At 32.7% G+C, this 25,142-nt stretch overlaps 1 protein-coding gene across 1 annotated transcript in view; it reads left to right on the top strand.

Annotated features, from left to right (window-relative positions):
- Nucleotides 1-8,941: 8,941 nt before the first annotated feature.
- Nucleotides 8,942-25,142, top strand: part of LOC113516818 (T-box transcription factor TBX20-like) — an 86,738-nt gene continuing 70,537 nt past the window's right edge. Inside the window, exons 1-3 of the mRNA XM_052891671.1 lie at nt 8,942-9,463; nt 15,947-16,108; nt 19,093-19,255. Of these exons, the coding sequence (XP_052747631.1) occupies nt 9,307-9,463; nt 15,947-16,108; nt 19,093-19,255 (482 nt within the window). The 5' untranslated portion in view covers nt 8,942-9,306. The remainder of the gene's footprint in view (nt 9,464-15,946; nt 16,109-19,092; nt 19,256-25,142) is intronic.

Here is a 25,142-nt window from a genome sequence, read left to right as displayed (position 1 = left end):
GAGAGAATCGCTCCGATAGCGTGGATTGAAGCATCCGTAGTTAATATAAACTCTTTAGTAAAATCGGGATATTGTAACAGAGGAGTCGTTGTGAGAATTTCCTTACAGGAGTCAAAAGCCTGCTGTTGTACACAACTCCATGTAAACGGAACATCCTTTCTTAATAAGCTTGTTAAAGGCTTAGTGAGCTTACTAAAGTTAGGTATGAACCTACGATAGTAGCCTGCGAGACCAAGAAATGATTTGATATCTTTACATGATTTAGGGACTGGAAACTCACGAACTGATTTCACTTTTTCGGGATTTGGCTTTACGCCTTCACTCGATATAATATGACCCAGGTAAGCAACTTCTTTTCTCAAGAATTCGCATTTATCTGGTTGTATTTTCAGACCGTATTTTCGTAACCGATCGAATACTTCAGTTAATTTCTGTTTATGTTCTTGAAGGCTGGATGCAAACACTACGATATCATCAAGATAAACAAAGCATCGTTCTCCTTGTAATCCGTAAAGTACACTATCCATGGCACGTTGGAATGTAGCTGGTGCATTTTTGAGTCCGAAAGGCATTCTTAAAAATTCGTAATGACCAAAAGGAGTACTGAAGGCAGTTTTGGGAATATCCTTGGGGTCTAATTCAATTTGATGGAAACCGGATGCCAAATCTAAAGTTGTGAAATATACTGAATGTCCTAACTTATCTAGTATGTCAGTTATGTTAGGCAACGGGTAACTATCTCCAATAGTGACGTCATTTAATTTTCTATAATCAATTACAACACGCCATTTTTGTTTTCCAGACGCGTCTAATTTTTTTGGAACTACCCAGATTGGACTGCTCCATGGAGAAGTACTATCTTTTATAATATTCTGTTGTAACATTTTGTCTATCTGATTTCTTACTTCTTGTTGGTGTACTTGAGGGAATCTATAAGTTTTAGTATTAATTGGTATATCTGACGTAGTAGGAATAGAATGTTTAGTGTGATTCGTGAACGTTAGTGGATCGCCTTCCACGTAGAAAATGTCCGAATATTCTGAAGTTATTTTATCGAGAGATTCGCTTTCTTCTTTATTTAAATGATCACACCTTATAAGGCTCCCGATATCTATTCTTTGTTTTATAGAGATGTTGTTAATTTGTGAATTGGGTAAGGAAACAGACTGTTGAATTAGTTCCGATTCGTTAACAGAATTTACATCTATAATAGGCGTTGAAATATATACGTCATTATCACTCGAGTTTACACAAGTAATGAGAAAGCTATTATTTTTGACATTAACAAGAGCATTAGGAATACAGATATCGTTACTAATGTTTTGCTTATTTATCATTGCAGTTCCGTCTGAGATATCATTAGTTAAACATGATATAACTGTCTCCGAACGACGTTTGATAATTTGTTTACCATTATCAAAGTACTTTGGTTCATCTCCCAGAAGGAACAACTGATAAGTCCTGTCATGTATTCGCATCGTTTTTGATTGAATATAAATGTTGACATTGAATTTTGACATGAAATCATTACCGAGTATACCATCAGCGTGTATGTTTAAATTTGCGACATGGAATTTAAATTTTGGAAATTGATCTAATGAAATGTGGGATGTGCCACATGTTTGAAAAGGCGAATTTTCATTAGAGATACCAATAATAGAAACGACGTTTGATGTATCGATGGTATTTTTACCGATTTTATTTTTATTTATAACTGAAATGGCTGCTCCCGTGTCTACTAATAACGTAACTGGTTGGCCATCAATATGAAATTTACAGTGCAAAAGATTTTCAGGAGGTATATTTAATGTAGAGATATTGTAAGATTCATTAGGATAAGCTCTTTTCTTTATTTGATTCGATTTTAGTTTTATTTTTGATTTTTGTTTCGATTTACGAGATTTTTTTGATTTTTTAGTCTTTGTAGTTTGTTGATTGCGCATGGGATTTGAATTAGATTCTTTTAATATAGGTTTTAGACATTGATCTTTTTCAGAATTAGTGGAATTAGTGATACAATCTACAGAGTTAATAGGTTTCTTTGATTGATTTAGTAAGGTTTCTGTGACCTTTATAAGAGATTCAGTGATCTTTGTGAGATTAATGATTAATGATTCAGAGAGCTCTAAGTTTGACTTAGTAGCTATCGTGGTTTTATTATCACAAGTACACACATCGCTTAATTGTCCCCGATGGACTGGAATTGTTTGCGCTTGTGTAGTGATGTTTGTATTAGATAATGTAGTATGACACTGATTACTATTGAATTTTACTGAATTTGAAGATCGTTTATTTGAGGTTCTAGGGCAATATCCTGACCCTCGGTGATCATTGAAATATTTGGGCAATACGTGGGAACCGTTTCCGAAACTGTGCCCGTCAGCTCGGCCGGTTGCAAGTTTAAATGATTTACTCGAGCTGGAGTCGGATTATTTCGCGGAAATTGGTTATTACGACTATTATTAAATATTCTCTTTCTACAATTAGTTATATGATGTCCGGGTTTTTTACAATAATTACATATAATAAATTTTCGCGGATTGGTATTAATAGTATGTTTATCTGGTGGTTTATGTATTTGAGGTTGATTGATCTGAGGTGGTTGACGAACGACATTGCTATATAGCGGTGTTGTTATTTGACTATTTTTAAACAAACTTTGCCTAGCCGTATTCATTTTTCGAATTTTTTCTTCTTGAATTGCAAAGTTTCCAGCATGAGTTAATGAATCAAAACCTTTTGTTCTTAACATTACACCTATGTCAGAACTCAATCCATTAATAAAAACGTTCAGAGCTGTTTCTTCCGTAGTAGTTTTTCGTCCTATTAATGTCGCATCTACCACTTCAGTTGTTAATTTTTCTAAAATTTTATTTCTACATAGATCTACGCGGTGGAAAAATTCCGTTACCGATTCATTTGGTTTCTGAAAGAGTGATTGTAGTTCGAGATTTAGATGTGAAAGAGTTTTTGTTTGCGAAAATTTTTGTATAAGGAACGTTTTTAAGTCGTCCCAGTTTGAGTATAGTTTCGCGTGGATATCAGAAGAAGTATTCCCACTTATTTTATTTAAAGCATAAATTAATAAAATTTCTTCCTGCTCTAGACTTGCTAATTTAAAAGCTGAATCGCACGATCTTATGAATTTATATACTTGACCCGATTGTGTTGTATCGAAATCCGGTATTAATTGTAATAAAGTATTTAGCGGAACATTTTGTTCGCAAAATTTAGGTTTTGTGTCAATATTTTGTTGTGACATAATGAATGTTGAAATTAGAATAATTGAATTCGTAAAATTGATATAGTATAATAGAATATTAAAAATAGATAGAAAAATAGAATTTGAGTTTGAATAATAAAATTACTTTATGATTTAGGCGAAAAAGATTTATGAAAAGGAAACAGAGAAAGGAAACAGAGCAACATGTGTTGACCACTTACCCCAGTAACAGCAACAGGATACGCATTGCAGAGTATAGATTCGGCGAACTATTCAAAGCCCTTCAGGCACCGTCCTAGGATTGTTGGCGATGTTTGTCCGAGTCCCAGACGTTAAGTTCGACTTGCACTATTACGCGACGGATCCTACCGACTGCGCCAAAATTGTTATGGGGCAGGGTTTTAACACAGTTGGTGTTTTTGAAATGACTAGACTCGTAGAGTATCTGAATTGAACTGTACTTATTATTACAAATCGTCCATATATATAGTAGAGATATCTTAATTACTATTTACAATTACAATAGTCAAATACTTCCATCGAAAGAGTGACAACAAATACAGATAATAACTTACTAATGGAAATTTGTATGAGATAAACAAATATACAAATATGAATATTAAACAATATAATGATTTCGATATCAAATGGACAAATACAAATATACAAATAGGAATGTCAAATATTATAATGATTAGGTCGTAGGCTGACACATGGTCTTAGGTCACGTACTCTTAATATATGTAACATAGGTACCTACCAGGTACTGCCGATATTTTTTTTTCAAATTTTCAGTATTTTATTAGTTACTGTTCCCTAAATACCTATCTATATGTTGAATATAAGTAGGCAGGTAATTGTTATTGATCATTATCTAACTTTCTAATGATTTAAAGTGCTACGCTCAAAGCTTTAGCACCTGCAAAATTGATTTTTACAGTAACGTCGTACATTTGAAACTTCATTTCACGGTATGTGTGTGACTGATATTTTGACGATTTGATTCCGTTAACATTTTAAGTGAGAAGCAATAATTTACTACAACTTTCTAATATTGCACAATCTGGACAATTTAACGTCCTGTGTGGGCCTGTCGCCATGTGTGTTCCAAACAAATATTTGGTTGGAGTTTTAAAGGCTCATTGACGTTTTGACGTTCGAAATTTGAAATAAAAAAATGGCGCCCACAGCGGCCGCATGTTGCGTTAACACCAGTATTTTTGCACAATAGTGCCTGTTTTCAATGCTTTTATGTGGTGTTCCGTGTTTCTATTCTTTTGCCGTTTCCTATATTATAGGTGCTTGTCAATGGTGTTGACTCTGAGAATGAATTATGAGTTCCGACATTTTATAATGTTGTGACTGCTTTTGTAAATTTTAATTCTATGATGTATTTACGTTAATCTTATTTGCTATATTATTATTAATTTTATCTTTCAAAATCGGATTGGGAGAATAGATTTTTCCTTACGGCAAATTTTCTCATTATGTCAAATATACGTATTATGTCAATTGTGTGTAGGTTACATATATCTGTATTTTGACCTAAATATAAAGAATATAGTTGATCTTAGTAGAAAGTCGTTATGTAGCAATTTAGCAGTGATATTTTTTTATGCAACTTAAAATGGAAAACAAGTTGACGGCTCACCTGATGGAAAGTGGTAACCGTCGCATACTGTTTCGCCCATGATATCCCCATGCGTTGCCATTCCTGAGGACTCAGCTGTTATTCCTCTGTATCCTGTAAATTCATTGCTATAACCCCCTCTTCAAACCGAAACACAGCCATGCAAACACAACTGCTTCACGGTAGAAAAACGAATGGGACAGAGGTGCCCAAGCAAATGACTTTTGTATAAAATCTCCCTCTGGTTGATATGTTACAATGTGGTAGTTATAATATTTGTAACGTCGGTACTTCATGACAACCGTTACCTGTCCACTGCTGAACATAGCCTTCCCTATAGACCGCTTTAAGGAACGGTCCCGAGTCACCTGTATCCACTGACTCTCTGCAATGCATTCGAGGTCGTCAACCGTCACTTCATCTAGTTACACATCCATTCTACATTGCATTTGCCTGTACGGGATCGCCACTCAGAAACGTCTCTTCCCCATTGGTTGTCGATTCTTTAAGCTATATGACTAGCCTATTACCACTTCAGTTTGTCTATCCTTCGGGCTATGTCTGTGTCTTTGGTTCTTTTGTGGATATTCTCATTTCGGATACTATCACGCAAAGGAACTACGAGCATAGTCCTCTTCATAGCTCGCTATGTAACTTAAAGCTTTTGTATAACAACCGTGTAGGACCATATTTTGGGTATGTATGTCATCACTGGCAATTTACACTGGTTAAAGATCTTCGTCTTCAAACTTTGAGGTATTTTTGATGAGAAGATTTTGTGTAGTTTTCCGAATCCGATTTCCAATCTACCAGGATTCGGAGAAGCTTAGGAAAACATACTCGGCTTGCATCTCTACCTGGGCCAAGTGTTGATCCAGTTACACCGTGGAAAAAAATAATATAATATTAGGTGGCACGTTTGTCAAATTCTTGTTAACTTAATTAAAAAGTGCGTATGTAAAGGTTCCTATAGCAGGGCAGTTTATAATATTTAAGAACAATAATGATCAAGTTAAATTGGATGAAAATTTTAAATAACAAGTTGCCGAGATATGGAATTGTGTTGGTAAATACGATAAAGAGACTCCGCGGCTGCCATGAGATATATTCAACGTACCTATTGCCGTAAAGGAGAGCGCCGCAGACGCCATTTCAACAAATTGAAAAACATCGGAGTGCCCCATAATGCCTCTTAATGCCTCACCCAGAGAGTTATAGCCCCTTAAGTGCGCAGTATTTTTCATATTTTCGCAAATAATGCGAGTATTCGACGAGAGCGCTGTGCGACTGAGTTTTTTTATAGTTATGTGGTGCCGGTGCTGTGCTATCTCCCGTCGTTCGCTTTGTTCCCTCCTTTCTTAATATTTCGCGGTTCCCACTTTTTACTCAGTACCGTATACCATTTTGAGTTTCTATAGGTTTTTAGTTTTAATTTAGATTCGTTATCGGATTTCTTTTATTGATTTATATTATATACGAGTATGTACATATTGTTTTTTGACTTCACTTACATAAATGAACAAATGTGCGTAATTAGGTAGGTATATAAAGTATCAACAGGATAAGAAGTTTCACTATGTATTAGTCTTTAAATCAGGCTCTTTGCAGGGTAGATAGATACGTCATACTAATACCGTATTTGCGTCGTCTATCTTTTATATCAATGTCTATGTCGTTCACCCTACGAGTAGATACAGAAACGGAAAATGATTTGAAATTGGCGCCACGATATGGGCCGCCGAGGAAGGCAATATTTCACGGTTTATACCTAATACATGAAGACTCGCGACGCCTGAATAGGCGCTCGTGTTGTTCTCTCATTTCGTTTAAAGGGGAGTGAATTATTAAAAGCCTTTTATAGATGTCGGTGCAATGTGTCTTGAAGTATGAAGCATTACAAACAAATAAGGGTGGGATATCGGTCATATTGTTAAATTGGTAGTATGTAAAACCAGTGAGAGACTTTGTATAAAAGTCGTTTGTTTGGAAACCTTTGTCCTATTCATGTTTCTGCCGTGAAGAAGTTGTGTTTGCATTATTGTGTTTCCGTCTGCAAGATGGGATATGCCAGTGATATTATAGGATACAGAGGCATAACACTTTAGTCCTCAGGAATGGCAATGTATGAGGTGTACCATAGGTATACACAGTACACTCTGTTATGTCGATAGTACTGTTTATAAGCGACGGTTACCACTTTCAATCAGTTGGGCCGTCAATTTGTCTGCCATTCTAAGTTGCATAAAAAATATGTAAAAACGTGCAAGTATGCCGGTTACACTACATGAGAAAACATGTTTTACTATTTTTAAAGTTGTAGTACTTACTTTAAATAATGCGATAAGAATGGGTTTGAATTATCAAAATTGAGCTTTATGTTTTGTTTATTGTGAGTTGCTATCTATTTACCATAAAAACCTCTGTAGATTAGAATAGGAAGTTTTAATTTCTTATTTAAATTTATTTAAACGTCTAGGTAGATAGGATAGGTAGGTATTGGAGTTATAATTAGATATTATAATGAATAAATAAAATTAATTATGTAGGTACTTAAGAGTTACCTAGTTAGCATATGTAGGTACCTACGTAAGTATTATACATTATAGAATTAACATAATTTGATTAGTTAAATGTAATAAAAATCATCGTCTTAAACTTATAGGAATTGTTAAAAAATAAATATTTATAGCATTTAGATATCTAAATAATATAAATTTGATACCTACGTAGTATAAACATGATTGGTTTTTTCAACATGCTTCTATTGCGTAGTTCGGTATATTAGTCAATAATTAGTTATTAGATAATAAACGAAGTCTGTTAAAAAGAGCTTTACTTTTTTGTTGCTGACTGTATGGTTTTTTATACAGCTTAGAATAGCAAACAAGCTGATAAAAAGCTATTAATTATAGCTGTGGTCTCTTTCAAAACGAGCCCATTATTTCGTCCAGGTCCTTATAATATCCACCAACAGATTTACCTTTATAATTGTAGAGTAAGGGAGCGTCGTGTAGCAGGCGTATAGGGGAAGACCTAGACTGACTCATCTCAGATATATCGTAGATACATATAGGTACTTATCCAAGGTGATACCTATTACTTACGATCACAAGGCAACCATAAGGCCACACGGCCTTCCTTTTTAGTGGGTGTCGTAAAAGGCGACTAAGGAGACTTAATGGTCTTAAAAAGCAGCAGCGTTCCTTTTAAAATATCACCAAACCCAATTACGGTTGTCAACCCGCTTGCCAAGCGTGGCAAGAACTGGCAAAACCCTCCTTATGAGGAGAACCTGTGTCCAGCAGTGGACAGTTAACGGCTGATATGATAATTATGATCATGTATAAAATAATAATTAAATATAGCATTTAAAAATAATAAAACAATGTAAATATTCAGATAGTTTGTTAAAACTAATTTTACATTTACAGTTTGATTTCGTAAGTAATACCTACCTATATTCCATTGTATTATTTGTTGGTCCTTTAATTGAATAAATACATTTAATTTTCTTGTCGCATCTCTCTTTAAATACTTACCTTAATATGGTATTTCGTAATGGGAATTATAAATGTTGACAAACATGTTTCTTGCATGCAATGTTTTTCTATCATAGGCATAGCTATCTCTTTCACGCGCGTACCTATATCATTCATTATTATTGTGCTCTTTCTCACTCTAATCCACTGGACTGTTTTATGGGCGGGCGCATTCTCTACGTCTCGTTGCGCGCGCGTTTTCACTTGACACCATCTTGAAGTATATTTTATTATTGTTTTGTAATTTATTAATTTTTAAACGACTTTTGTGTGTATTAAAACTTATCAGCGATAAGTATGTTTTATATTTTAGCTTTAGTTTGACATTTATTTTGTTTTAATTAATAAAATTTATTGTTGATACTTAAAAATGTATTAAGTAATAACACTAGCGTAATAATTATAACTGGATATTTTTATTGATATAAAAAGCTTAGCAAATGAGGGGTGGCAGCGAGGGGGAATGCCGGTGACAGCGGGTAGAGCGACCAGTGGTTGTGCCGCGGGGCGGTGCCGCCTGCCGCCGCCCCGCCCCGCGCGTGCCGCTCCCGCGCGCTCAGTCCGCGCTCGGCCGCCGTGCTGTTTTACCTTGTGTGTTTCCTCTCCTCGGACGATACAGCTATTGACACGCGGGCAACGATAATTTTATTTGTCGATCATTAGCGAGTGCTTATATAATGTTTTGGCCAGTGATCTAAAATAAACAAAACAATTTTTTTCGTTTAATTTTTGTTATGTTTCGAAATAACTCGATATGATTTCAACGTATTTACGATTTTCATAATAATAATATATAAACCGTTTTCAAAATCTGTTTCGGTGTCGAGGATGTTTTTATTGCAATGTTACGGACGGTGCCGGTGAGATGGCAGACGGATGTCTAAGAGTTGAACTGAGGAACTGATAGTTGTTTGATGGATGTGGAAAACGTGGAGTGTTGGAGGTCGGAAGGTGACAGGATGGTGGCGGAGGAAGGCAAGACCAGAGCCACGGACTTCTCTATCGCGGCCATTATGGCTCGGAGCGCTGCGGAGCCGCGCAGCCCCGTCGCGCGCTCGCCGCCCCACACCGGTACGTTAGGCCTAATCTAAAAACATTACAAATAAACGTAATAGTGTAATGGTGTTCTCTAGGTCACTAGTCAAAGTTAACAAGTTATAATGTTTTAAAATAATATAATTAATACCTCGCAGAACTTACTTAGGTATCTATAGTTTTCATATTGGAATTTTTTCACAAATATTTTGAATAATTTGCTACGTTTCAAGTTTTAAATAGGGTACTAATAAAAGAAAAGTAAGTCTTAGTGATGATTACTTACCAGTTTTGAAGAAATTCCTCTAAAACGAGTAACACTTGCTATGAAAGATAGAAATAAAGTAGCGTGCAGTTTCTAGTGTTAAGATGGTTAGCGTATCCTAATTTCTAATATGAAAGTAATAAAACCTTAGTAGTAACATATAGCTATATTATGCCTTAAATGAAAAGGGGTAGTGTCATAATCATGGAAGGCATAAGACGTATATTCTATAATAGCTTCACTATAGGTATAGCCACAAATTAATAGTTTGCTGTAGACGATGGTTATTGAAAGAGGCACTGAAATCTATTCAAGGGGTGGCAGGACATTAAGGATTATACTGTGTCTTCAATGATATATGAAGTAACATACCTAAAGGAACGAACCATTATTCTATTAATAGAATAAATATTAAAGTTTGTAACGATGTTTGTTACCCTTTCCTGTGAAAACTACTTAATGGGTTTGAAATTTGGTACGCGGGTAGGTCATATTCTAATTTATAACATAGAATGAATAATTTAGTATATATAATATAATTTATGGTGTTGTAACCATTACTAGTGTGCTATAGGCGATGGTTATTGAAAGAGGCAATAAAACCTTAAATGTTAGGAGTGGCAAAACATTATTGTATATAATTGCATTGTACCCCACTTATGGAATGCATAATAAGTATAATTATTTTACTAAACTAGGTAGGTATTATTTTGCGAAAGTCAATGTCACTGGTTATGTGATTATTTTGTTCAATTCCGCTACCATTAGTATGTGTGCGTCTGGTAACTCTTGATGATTGGCTACTACTATTATTACCAGAAGTTCTATAACTTTCCATATCCGACTGCCATTTCGTTCACGCACATTTTGTGTCAGCCGTCGCACACATACCAATGGTAGCGGAATTAAAAAAATATTTCAATTAAATAATCAACAATAAGTATATCTATCTGTCTGTCTATATATCTATTTCATATCGTTCACGGTGTTGTACCCCACGTACAAATCACTTAAAGTACTTAGTTTATTAGTTATTATTTCTGTTTACAACCAAATATTATATAGTTATATAGATTCATTTTCATTATAAAAAGGTTGTCTTTGACAAAAAATCGACTTCAATCGTGGAAAAATCAGTCATTTTGATTTAACAACTAAACTACTGAATCGATTTTGATAAAATTTCTATAATAGTCTTATAGAAATTTTCTGAAAATATATTTGTTTCAGATAATAATAAAAAAAAAGAATTTTCCAAATTGGTTTATATATGATGGAGTTAAGGTACCCCTTAACATAAAAAACACCTTAATCCCTTAACACAAACATAAAAAAATACAACCGATTTGAGAACCTCCTCTTTTTTTATACAACTTAGAATGGCAAACAAGCTGACGGTCCATCTGATGGAAGCTGGTAACCGTCGCCTATAGACGTGAGCGGTACCATGGATATAACAGAGTATACTGTTTCGCCCATGATACCCCCCATGCGTTACCATTCCTGAGGACTCAGATGTTATTCCTCTGTACCCTGTAAATTCACGCCATACCCCATCCTTCAAACCGTCATGCAAACAGCTGCTTCACGGTTGAAACAACCTTTTTTTCTCTTTTTTGATGTCGGTTGAAATTGTTATCAGGTCTGGTACTACGTTACGTTAGCTCTGCGACCTATATGCCACAACCTAGTATTTGAACACAAAATGGTTAATACACATTTGATATGAGGCATGTATCTAGGTAGATAATGTGAGTAGTTTTGTAACATTTTAAGTTATAAAATAATTAAATAGGGTACATTAAAATTCAAATTGAAAGAATTTCCCTTATATACTTAGGGAACTTGACGTGTGGTCCGGTCATAGAATGGGCCGCTCCCTCCTTACGTGGGTGTCGTAAGAGACGACTAAGGGAATTTTTTGGTCAAAGGATGGACAGTAGTATCCCTTTTAAAACATCACCTAAGACTTACTGCGGTTGCCAACCCGCATGCAATGCGTAGTAATTACTAACATACCTCCCCCTTTATAGGGGAGACCTATGATCAGCAATCATTAGGTAACGGCTAATATGATAATAGAAAAATACAACTGACAAAGGTTCCACGAACACTCAGGTTGTGGAATGAGCTCCCTGCCGAGGTTTTCCCAAGAGACTACAGTAGGGGTTCTTCAAAAGGGAGGTAAAGAGGTTTCTTCAGGGTCGGCAACGCACGCGTAATACCTCTGGTATTGCAGGTGTTCATAGGCTACGGTAACCACTTACCATCAGGTGGGCCGTATGTTTGTTTGCCACCTTAGTGGTGTAAAAAAAGGGTTATGAACTTTATACCTAGATAATAATATTGAATTTATCAATCAGACCCTTAATAAAGCTAATAAATAATGTATCCAATTACGACCCCTGTGGTACTACAGAACCAGAGGGAGACTTTGTACAAAAGTCGTTTACTTGGGCACCTTTGTCCCATTCGTGTATCTACCGTGAAGCAGTTATGTTTGCATGGCTGTGTTTCGATTTGAAGGGTGGGATATGGCAGTGAATTTACAGGGTACAGAGGAATAACACCTGAGTTCTCAGGAATGGCAACGCGTGGGGAGTATCATGGGCGAAACAGTATACTCTGTTATGTCCATAGTACTGCTCATGTCTATAGGCGACGGTTACCACTCTCCATCAGGTGGTTCGTCAGCTTGTTTTCCATTCTAAGTTGCATAAAAAAAAGTCTATATCAGCAGAAAATAAGAAGGCAATAACATTCACTAATTGATTAGGTAAAAAACTAATTACATAAAGTTAGGTTACAATTTATAGAAGTTTAAGTCTGACGCTTTAAATTACTGAGAATACCACAACTAGAAAGACCTCGTCAAAAGGATTGTTAAAATCAGTAAGTAGCTTTTTAAAGTCGAGCAATATAAGGTGCATCGCGTAGTATGTCAAAATTATTTCATGCTTTAATTATCATCATAATGAAAGTAATGTTTAAATTTGTGATTAGGTAATTTCAGCTATGAATTCGACTCATAATCATAGGACAAAAGAAAAGGAGGAAAGGGAATAATGATTTAGGTACAAGATTGTATGTATTTGTATGTGGCATTGTAGGTTATCTTCCAGATTCGTAGTTAAATTTATTGACGAAAAATAAATTTCATAAAGACGGTTACCGTTTGAATGGTAGGTAAATAGTGTATCTTGTTTTAAATACAAATTAACTTAATATTTAGTAGGTATTATATGTATTTATGAAAGTAGTTTTAAAGTAAACCTTAATGTATATAAATATTTTTCTGTCAATACTCATAAAGCTATTAAACGTGATTTAACGATATTGCTTTAATTGATTGAGAATTTATCTATATTATACATTATTACTGAAAATGAGTTATAAGGAAAATAAATTAAATATACTACATTGGATAATTAAAAATAAAATTTTTGCGAAACATTATTTTCTGCAAGATACACAAGAATGTTAAAAATGTTCTAAACAAGAATATATTTTAATTTTTTACATAATATTCTGCAAGATATATAAATATATTAAAAATCTTGTAAACAAGATCATAGTAGGTATATTTAAATTTTTTAAGTAATGATTTATGGATTCCAATAATATTTTTCTAACGTCTGTAAATATTAAAGATAAAGAAATGATCGATTGTTTATCAATTATAATGTTTACAGATATTAAATAACAACTCATGGGTCAAACTTAAATGGGTTTATAAATTATAAGATTAAGTTATCTGAATAAACAAATAAAATAGAAAATTGTCTTACAACCGACTAAAATGTAAGATTTCTGCCAATTCCAATCTTATACGACCTATTCTAATTTATTACGATCTCAGTTTTTAACTTTTTTGATTTTTAAACTTTCAAAATGTCTAAAAAAAATTTATGCTACGTATACTAAAAAATTTAGCAACAGCTTAAGATCTTTCATGATTAATCACTAATTACTATTGTTGTAACATATAATATGTTAATATATATAACAATATAAAAAAATATCAGAAATATCATGTACCTATATTGCACTATTATCTTTTCATGTATAATACTTTTCGTAGTTCTATATAAAAGAACAATAAAAGTCCAGGCGAAACTAAAGGGTTCGATACTAATTGGTGTGGTATGCGCAGGCGCAGTCGCAGGCGTCGTGTTGCGGGTCAGTTCGTTATTTTGGATTAATTGCGTGGAACCGTGCTCATTCGATACCAGGGCTCCGGTTTTGGTTATAAGAAATTTCCTGTTATTACTTTAAATTATGTACTTTATGTAAGAGAACACTCCGTCTCCGATGTGATTTCTTATTGGACTGTAAACCCTTAGGTATTAAAGTATATATATTGTATTTGATATGAGATACTTAATATTCACTTGTTTATCTCAGAATAAGTTTTAATAAACTAGAGTATTTACAGAATTTGTGAACTGTAAATATTTTATTATAAGGAAATTGTACAGAAGTCATCTGTATGGGTAGGTAACTCTATTCTGTTCCATTCGTGTTTCTGTCGCCAACCAGCTGTGCTTCCATGACAGTTTTTCGCTTGGATATGGCAGTGAAATTACGGAGTATGGACTTACAACACTTTTATCCTTTGAAATATGGACTTATAACACTTTTATCATATGAATTTTATATTGTGGATACCTAATTTACTTATACTATGTATATTACAGTGTATTCTGTGGTCTTGAACAAGTCTATTGGCGATAGTTACCAGTTTAAAGGGCAAGTCATAAAAAAATATTTACTGTAATTTTAAATAAATTTAAATATTTATAAAAAAATGGGTGGCACAACGGTATATTTTATGACGAGAGATATCACAAATTGTTATTTAATTTACATACCTTTACCTGAAGATTGTGAAATGAAATGATAATTTAATAAAAGGATTTATGTGGGCGACAGGTGAAGGTCCCTTTTGTACTTTTAGTCGCACAAGTGTTTAAAAAAGATAAATAGATAGATACTCTTTATTGTTTCCTCCAAAAGATTACAATAGTAAACTTATTATAAGCTTTATTGTTTCAGATACAAACTTTTAATTTATACTTATTTCTATACTATTTGGTTTGAAAAAATCTGTATTAGCGTTTCTTAGTCACAGAGTAGCTGTATTGTAGTATATGTTTAATCATCTAACTTTATAGAAATTGACAGTTCTCCCAACCATATAGAGAAACATCGTTTATTATTGGCATATAACTTGGTATAAACACTATACTTTATATAATATGTTTTAATATAAATATGAATATATGTAATACCGTACTGTATCCAGCACTATATTTGTTTAATACATTCTAGTACATATAATTGATATAGCAAGCATTGTGTTTTACGACTTATCTATTTTGGTAGAAACGGGGGTTAAGATTTATTACACAAGCGCTGTATAAGTCTAAGTACTAATTAATACAAAGTAAAGTTAGAATCATTAACATTTGTTGAATGGATTTAACTACAGAAAATGAATATTTTTTCCAAATAAAAACTTTTTAGTCCTTTCTAAATATGGCATGATCAATACTGGTAATTAATATGTATGGGACCGTTGTACTTTGACCAATATTTTATTAAAATAATGTTCAAGATACTAATGGTTTCGTTTTCACATTGTATACTAATTTTTTTATTACACGTTGCCATTATTTATATACTGGCTATCTTATTCATCAGATTGAAACACAACAATATCTACATTTATCATTCTATTATAAATAGATAATTCAGAAAAAAAATGTTTTATTGTATTATGATTTTATTTAACAACTGGACTCTATAATAATATATCTATTATTTACATTTTTTTTTGTTGGATGAAAATGGATTGATAACCCTGCCTGCGCTAACGGGATACGCCGGCGGAGCACCAATGAAGGGTGATCTATGAGAATGAAAACAGGCCAGTCAGCCTATCATGACGTACTCATCATAAAGAATTATTCATGACAGTTTCTAGGGGGAACCGCGTGGAGGTCGACCTGGTTAGGTATATTGCTAGCAATGGGATTTTTAGTCTCCATTACTAACAATCCCTTTCCCCCTATTATTTACATTTATAAAGGTCTGAAGAAAAGAGCAGGAAAAAGAAATAAAATGAGGACAAAGCAATGAAGGATTCTTAACTACTTTCACATGCTCAATCGATATGAAATAAGCGAAAAAAAAAATCTGTTAATTCTACCGTGAGTCTTTTAAATTTTCATTAATCTGTACTATTCTATCAGGGTCCGTATCCAGACAAAGTTCGCCGGCGTCCCTCAGTTCGCCGGCGTCCAGTTGTCGCTCGCCAGTGCCTGATGAAGACGTCGAAGTGGACGTCGAGCAATGCTCGGACGGTGAGCGGGACGCCTCCGATCATGCGGCCCCTTCTCCCGCTCCGTCATCTGGTTTGTATAAATAGTTTTTTTTTATATATAAAAGGCAAGATAACCTGAATATTATAAGCGACTGAGGAAATTCATATTAAAGGATTGCAAATCGTCTATTACATATATCAACCACAGTGTAAATTAATTCTTTTTAATGTGAAATATGAGAGTACGCAGAAATTGTGTCTAATGTAAGTTTAGCTACAATTTACGTCGCATGTAAAAATAACTAAAAATGCAGAAAATAACTAGTTGATTTTCTTTGAAGTACAAGGAGAACAGAATCTTGCAAGAGATGCCAGATGATATATTATGTGCTGCAAATCCATTATCAAACTGATTTTTAAATAAAATTTAATAATATTCAGATATTTATTTAAAAGTTTTAACATTTACCTTATTCTCAATAAATAAATAAATAAATAAGAATAAATATGTTTGCAACTGTACCATTTGTTTAAAGATAATAGGGACTTTTTTAGTTTGACAAAGATGTATTGCAATCTTTAGGTTATTAAGATAAGATTAACAAGTTGAGTGGGAGATTTATGATAGTATGCCTAAAGTATTTCATCATTATTGCATTGTTGTCACCCAATTTGAAGTGTATCTACACACTCTCAAGAGATCTCTCTTGCAATGCTTTTTTTGTTTAATATTATTTATCACATCACATAAAAACTCGTATTGTAAAAACTTGTTACATGAAATAAATACACCGTAGGTACACAGGCGGACTTACCTTAAATAGATAATTTTATATTTTGTAATTAATAAAATGGAGTTAGATTGATGCTATTTTCATGTGATTTCAACAATAAGAAAGGAAGTTTGAAAATTCAACCCCGAAAGAATTGGATTTTGGAAGAACCCTTCCAAAATCCACGAAGACGCAAAAATTAGTGGTAAACAATTCCTTTACTCGGCTGTGGTACAAAATGTTATTGCATGCATATAATTAGTGTAATCTATGTGCTTCTATGGTTATAACAATTAAATTCTTGAGAACGCAATCGATCTTGATGCAACATTAGCGAGTTCATTTTCCATAAGAAAAAAATTAAATTAAGCTTGTTAGATAGGCAATTATCGGTGCAATAAACAGACTTTCTCATACATACAATTAGGTTCTCACAGTAAGCAGTTATTCATACGATTGAATGAATAGAAAACGATCATATCACTACAACAGGCGAACAGATACAGCAAAATGAAACTGCTCTAATTAATACGCATTGTTTATTGCGTATTTTATTACACTGAGATATCCAGGATAGAGGTGACAGTACTAAGACAAGTTGTTATAGATCTAAAATGGAAACAGGTTTAGATATTTTCAACCGACTTTAAAATTAATAATACAGGTAGTGAATTATAAAATTACTAAATAATAATATATAGATATATATATATATATATATATATATATATATATATATATATATATAAAAGAGAAAGAAAAACAAAAAAATAAATAATAAAAACAAATATTGTCAAGATTTAAGTAAGATTTTGCTTCAAAAGTTTTTAATGGAATTAGTTATTTATTGTATGCTTACAATGAACAAATTGTTAGTTGTTATGCAAACAAATATAGAGTGACATAATCCGCTCAGTGAAATTGATTCCCCTGCATAGAATATTATAGACAAGAGTTTGATGTACCACTTTTTTCTTTGTGACTGATTCAATGTACCTAGGCATAATTTTAAAGTGTTATTATTAAGATAAAAAATATATTAGATATTACCCCGGCCTACCATTACTAGTCAGTCGAGGTTTATCATTCTCTTTTGAGAAGAAATTTGTGTCCAGTTGTTACATGCTAAATTCAAATCATCTTTTTTCAAATAGACTTTTTTTACATATCGTCATCTATTATTATTGCTGGGTTCGCAATGTAATCAGCTAATAAGAATCCAGGCAGTAAGAAACTCAATATTTATTATTTTAAATAAAATTATAATGTTATATCAGAGAGAGAGAGAGAGAGAGATAATATATGTCAGAGCGTTATGGGTAATGTAATTTTAATTATTCGATTTCCAGAAAAATGAGAATAGTAATTAATGTATTTTCCAGAAAATTCATAAAGACAGCAACTCTATCTAAATAAGTTTTCTAAATCTAAAATTTCGAAATTCTGATTGAATTGAAATAGAAAATACCAGTGTTTTTGCTGCTCTTGATTTTCTAAAGGCCAATTATCACCAAACGGCTCGCATCGAAACGAATTGGAACAAATTCTACAATCTTTAAAAGTTATTAAATCGTGTACACAGTATTTAAAGTCTATATTACAAAACCGAGCACAGCAGCTTGAACGCGATCGTAGCTGAAAGTATGCTGCTATGTGCGATCGGCTCCGTTTGCCTGTCATCGTATCCGATCGGATACGACGACAGATCTTTCTGCTATCGTCGCTCAAAGCTGTAGCCGGGTGGCACCACTCATTTTTCATCTTCTGTATTTTATTATTATATTATTTTTCTTCTATTTATAATAGCTATAAATATTACATCAACTTTAACCATTTCAAAAATTAGAAAATGTCAAGACGGTAAGAACGAAACTGTTTGACTAGGCGCAGAAACGGATACGTTCATAAGCGATTGTACGTTGCTGATCGCATAGTATTAGTAGTATTTTTTCTGATCCGATGCGATGCGATCCATTTGGAGGGAATCATAACTTATTCCATCTCTGTCAACCTTTTTTAATAGATTTCAAAAAGAGTACTTGTTTAATTTTAAAGTTTTTTGTTTTTATTTTCCTGAAATCTTTTCTGAACCGACTTCACGATTTTTGACAAATTTGGCATAATATATATATATATATATATATATATATATATATATATATATTATATATATATATAATAAAATAAACACCATCTAAATAAATAAGGAACTCATTCTTTTTGAAGTCACATTATAAAAATATTCTCAACATTATGATCAGGTCCATTTTACGACATTATTGAAACCTATGTTGCTTCACAGAATTAGGTGAACGCGACACACCATCACCGGCGCGGCCGTTGCCGCCAGCCACCTCGTGCAACTGCGAGGAACTATTATCAGTAGACTGTCAGCTTGAGACTAAGGAGCTGTGGGATAAATTCCACGATCTCGGAACTGAAATGATCATCACCAAGACTGGGAGGTAAGTTTTTTATGTTAATTTTGTTGTATTTTATGACATAACGACTTTGAATTTTTCATTAGAGTGTTTAATTTTAAGTATCTACTTTTTCTTTAAAAATGTGATCACTTGTACTCTTATAGGTTTCAATTTTTACAAATTGTATAACGTAATCGCTTTTAACGTACAAATTTTGTGACAAAATAGATTCGATTTATTTACATTTTATCACAATCACATTGAAAAACATAAGATAAGCTACTCTGAAAAACAATAAGATAATAGACATTTTCAAAGCTTTTCAAGAAATACCGTAACCGATGTAATCTTACAAATAATTCTTTAATTAATTGCTCAGCTCATCAACGTAATGCAATCTTTCACTCCGCTAAAATCGGAGTCAAAAACAAATTAATTCACTGTACAACCGGCCCCCAACAAAGGGTTCAACGGAATGGATTCATCAGCCAAAGTGGCCAATTCCGGAATAATTACTTCGCGAACCCAGTCGTCCTTCAACCCTTTAACGAGATAAATTAAAAGTACATTTTTTCCTAACCGTCGGCGTAATGCCGAGCTATAAATTCACAAAGCCCCAAAGACAACATACAAAGCCATGGGGGGAGGGAAGATGTTTTTATAGTCACGCCGAGAGGTTTATCTAAATAATTGCGTAGTCGGTGGCGGCGAGCGGAAAATTGGCATCGGGAGAGGAACAGAACGCGACACTCGCACCCTGATCTCTATTTGGAACTGGTCCTCAGGGAGATGGATGGATCGTGTATCTAAATTGTGGTATTAGCGAAAAAAAGAAACTTTTTTAAAATTCAAATTGTGGCGTTATCCATGTGTGCTTAAAATAAAAGGGATGAGATTGGCGTCATCGATGTTACAATAGAGACGATCTTTATATATTGAATTCATAAGTATAAATTAAAAAATAGATACTTTTTTGCTACAGTAATCCTTGAATTACTTAATATGCAATACTTAGTACTCTAAGCAAAACGCTATCGTCTAATATTTTAGATATAAAAATACATCTGTTTTATATCCAACTATCAGCTAGTTTGACATTCACTTTTGAGCCTGAACATGATTTTATAATAGTTTTTAATGGAAGATGTCTTTTTTTTGAGTATTATTTTGTGCATGGAACCTCTTTCTGTATAAATCCAACTTGCATTGGACCGTTTTTTTATTTGTTACACGTTTTCTCGGGCTTATTTTTTATTAACAAAATTTTTATGCACGTTATAACATAGCGAACAATAACAGTACTGTTTACGGTCATAATTTTATTCAATAACAGTAATATTTATTGTGTATCGTTATGGTAGACGATAAGAAATCTTATTTCTATAGTTGCATATTGTTTATAAGGTGTTAGAATAAACAATGGTATTTGCTCTATATTTGTACTTCTGGTATTTCATTGTTGTTTTTAAAGGCCGAATATTTGAGGATTTACTTAGAAAATATTTTAGTAATAGTAGATATACCAAACTTATCCAGCTTTCATATTTATTGTTATTTTTAAATTGTAAAGAAGTAAAATTGCAGTAAAAAATAATGGTTTAGAATTCTAAATATGTGAACATTTGATATGAAATATTATTATCTATTAAATCTACATTGTCTACATTTTAATTATTTGTTTATAAGCCGGCGAATTTTCTCAACAAATTCTTATTTAATTGTTAATATCGGAAATATGTTTGTGAGTTTGTTTATTACTGCTTCTAATAATTAATTGTTATGAAATTAGATTAGGTGGCGGTTCAGATGGGGTTGTGAGCTTTGTTTGAATTAGGTACCTATATAAAAAAAAACAACTATTAAAATAAATGGCCCAATTAATTTTATTGTTAAGTGTTTTTAAACATAGAGAATCTTGGATAGATTGGTAATACCGTCTGCGCGTAGAGGTCAAACTGATAGAGTATATTGCCACAAATAAAACTGTTAGATCTCATAACTAACAATCCCTTTTCCCCCAATTGCTATTATTGTCATTTAAATATTATCATTATTTATCAATTTAAATTTATAGCAAATTAGTTCAGCGAAACAAGTGTATTGAATGCGTATAATCTCAGCATTAGCCCCGTGTCATATGTTATCTCCGATGGGGAGTGTCCCGTCCCGTGGCAACAAGTGCAGTTAGTCTAAATCACTGTTGTCTCTCCCTGAGAGGATTTCAATCTCTGGAGGGAGAGTAAGCTATTGTTCAATTGTATACAACGCGACTATTCCATCTTGATACTATTAATGATTAAATCAATTACAAATATACTAACTAATTGTTATTAAATAAACCAGCTTTTTATTTTAATATTAATTTATTACCGTCAATTAGTTTGGTTAAACACACCGTAAATATAATTTCATTTTGACTGAATCTAACAACCGAGCTGTATCAAAGGAATTCCCATTTACATAATTTACCATTTCATTTGTGTGGCTACAGCAATAAAATGTTTTATTCAGAATATAAAAAGTATCAACAGCGTGTAATCTTCACGTACAGTCTAAACAAGAGATAAATCAACCCGTCCAATCAAAATGGGATATCAGGGACAAATTTTTACAAGGGAGGGTAGCGAAGCGCGCTTTTAAATTGCTTTACAATGCATTGGCTATTAATAAAATTTGTTTAGACTTTTTATTTTAACATAACGAAATGAAATCGTCAGTGGAAAATAATATTTTGTAAGGAAACGAGTGCAAAACTAACAAAGGAGCCAATAGCAGTAAAATGCGTTACAGCGCTCATTTTTATGACAAACTTAATATGAAAGCATAAAGTGGGGCCTTATCTCCGGACATCCCGTAATACGCTTTATCTTTTTTTATTGCGATGCACAAATCCGTTCCTTTCCACATTGACCCGACTTGCTCGTGCTCTAGTCAATGTATTTTGTATCGATATTTTTCATTTACATTTATTCGATGGTCTTACTTAGTAGCACATAATATAATTATTGATTAGAATGGGCATTTGGATTAGGGGCGTTCAGATTGTGTAATAAATTACTTTTGTTTAAGTATTACATAGATATGTCAATCATTATGAGTGGATAGAAAATAAATTTATTAAATGATAAGTATTTATCGTTTAAGATAATTTAATTTATGGATTGCTAAATATGTTCGCGGCTTCTAATGATTACTGGAATAATAATTCAAAATTCAAAAAAAATTCAAAATTCAAAAATCATTTATTCATGTAGGACATTTTAGCCGCTTATGAACGTCAAATTTTTACATTATAATTTTATATTTTCCCTACCGTCCAGTTCGGTATATAGATCCAATTGAGAAGAACTGGCAAGAAACTCAATTGAATTACTTTTTTTTTAAAGCCAGTTTATTTACAATGTATATTTATATAGGTGTCTATGTCTAACATTAAATGAAAATTCAGTGCATGAACAACTATTGCCATGCACACTCGTCATTCAAGTAATCGTTTAGTGAGTAATAGGCTTTGCTCAGTAAATATGATTTAACAGATGTTTTGAATTTATTTAAGGGTAATTCCAACATATCCTTTGGTATCTTATTGTAAATTTTTATACCTATTCCCATAAAAGACCTATTAACTTTTTCTAAACGATACTTGGGGACAGCAAGTTTGTCTTTAAATCTAGTATTAATATTATGAATATTGCTGTTTTTTGGAAATAAGTCAAGATTTTTATGAACATATAGAATATTTGAATATATAAATTGAGAAGCAACGGTGAGAATATTTGCCTCTTTGAATTTCTCTCTTAATGAGTCACGACTCTTCATACAGTAGATCGAATTGAAATGTGTTCCATGAAAAAATGCGACTCAAATTGGGGCGAATTCAGTTATTTTGTTTTAACTGTTGAACCGATTTTGATGAAATTTCTATGGGACTAATCTATAAGTATATTCTTTAGGATAAAAAAGAAATTTTCGAATCGGTTAATAACTGATGGAGTTATGAGGTAACAAAATAAAAAAAAGTAAAAACTAAATTGGGAACCTCCTTCTTCTTGATGTCGGATGTCAATCTATGGTTGAGACGTTACTAATTATAATATTATAATAATTTATTACAAAGTCCACATTGCTAGTACAAGAACTAGAAAACTATGTTAGTATAAGACAATATACAATTATCCATTTTGATAATTTTTTTTTTATACCACGAATGTAGCAAACAAGCATACAGCCCATCTGATGGTAAATAGTTACTGTAGTCTATGGACACCTGCAACACTAGGGGTGTCACGTGCGCGAAATAATATCATTAAGATGCAAAAAAATATGAACAAACAAAAGAAATTCCTTTTACATTAATAATATTATTAATGATACCCTTTAATATTAAAATTAAAATACTCTATTTATTATGTTATGATAGATGTTTTTTAGTGCTTGCATATCGATATTATTAACTCCACAAAAGTCCCATCACTACCGCCCCGTGGCTCGCGAGAAATGTCCGCGTCTCTCGATATATTTATATTTTTTTTCGATTCGTCGTTTTGATTTACAAGCGGCCACTTTACTGCCGAGTGGACTTTGTTAGAGGGAACTAACTGTGGACGATTTATGTACGCGGTCAGTCGGGACACCCGTTTGTTCAATATATTTGTTAAGTCCTAACGTTCTCCGGTTTATGCTTAACAATGTCGTTGCAATATCTCACGAGTGCAGCTAAGAGATGTCAGTTACTAACAGACTTCATCGGTCAAGTGGTGTTTTACAACAGTCAAACAAATTATACGGAGACATAAAAATATTTTTATATCTCTCGGTTCATATGTTATGTTACAATTTATTTACACAACTGGAGTGTTTTCTTTAGTGATACTATTTATTTTTTCTTTTGCACATCATAATATTGTATGCCTATATAGCAGGTTTAATACTTGATTTATGTATAAGGTATTATGAATTTATTCACTATATGATGAAGTAATATTATAAAAAAAATAATATTATAGAAAAAATATATTTATATAATATATTTTTAATCGTATATTATTTAAACTAGTAATAATTCTTTATATTATGATATAAAATAAATTATTATTATATATAAAATTACAATACATTAGATTTAAATAATAAATACTCATGACTATTATCCCCTTTTTTATTTTAAGGAAATCAGAGGAATTTGTCGATTATTACTACTATATTTCAGTGAATGTATCATTTGACACATTTTGTCGAGAATATTAAAACCTAAGAATCGAAAGTTCAATATATTTAATAAACATATTTTATTATTAACTAGCGACCCGTCCCGGCTTCGCACGGGTGCACATTACATCACATCACATTTGAAACCTTTAAAATTATCAGTGTTTCTCTACTATATTACGCATATATTATACATGTATTATACATATAAACCTTCCTCTTGAATCACTCTATCTATTAAAAAAACCGCATCAAAATCCGTTGCGTAGTTTTAAAGATTTAAGCATACAAAGGGACATAGGGACAGAGAAAGCGACTTTGTTTTATACTATGTAGTGATAAGCTGGTATGAGTATGTATGGATGGATATTATACATTTCTTTCCAATTTTATATTTATATCTGCAATACCTACCAATAATTTGCTTAACTAATGTTATCGTAATAGGAAAATATATATGTACCTACTTCTATAAATACACATCTATAACCTCCCTCTTGTGTTTATTTATATAGTAGTATTGTCATAATAAATTTCTATGTACTATTATGTCGATCTTAACTCACATAGTAGAAATTTTATTCAATACCCATACAGAATTAACTTACATTACTGTCCCATATACATTCCTCATCTTTTTCGCCATCGGCCTTGTCAGGAGGCGTCCATGTAAATTGTCTATATCCGCAATTTGAGCGATCGCTTGTTGTGTTACTAATGG

This window comes from Galleria mellonella, unplaced genomic scaffold, assembly GCF_026898425.1.
Source record: "Galleria mellonella isolate WM207_F2 unplaced genomic scaffold, CSIRO_AGI_GalMel_v1 utg143, whole genome shotgun sequence".
Taxonomy (NCBI): Eukaryota; Metazoa; Arthropoda; class Insecta; order Lepidoptera; family Pyralidae; genus Galleria; species Galleria mellonella.
This window is presented reverse-complemented; position numbering and strand designations above follow the sequence as displayed.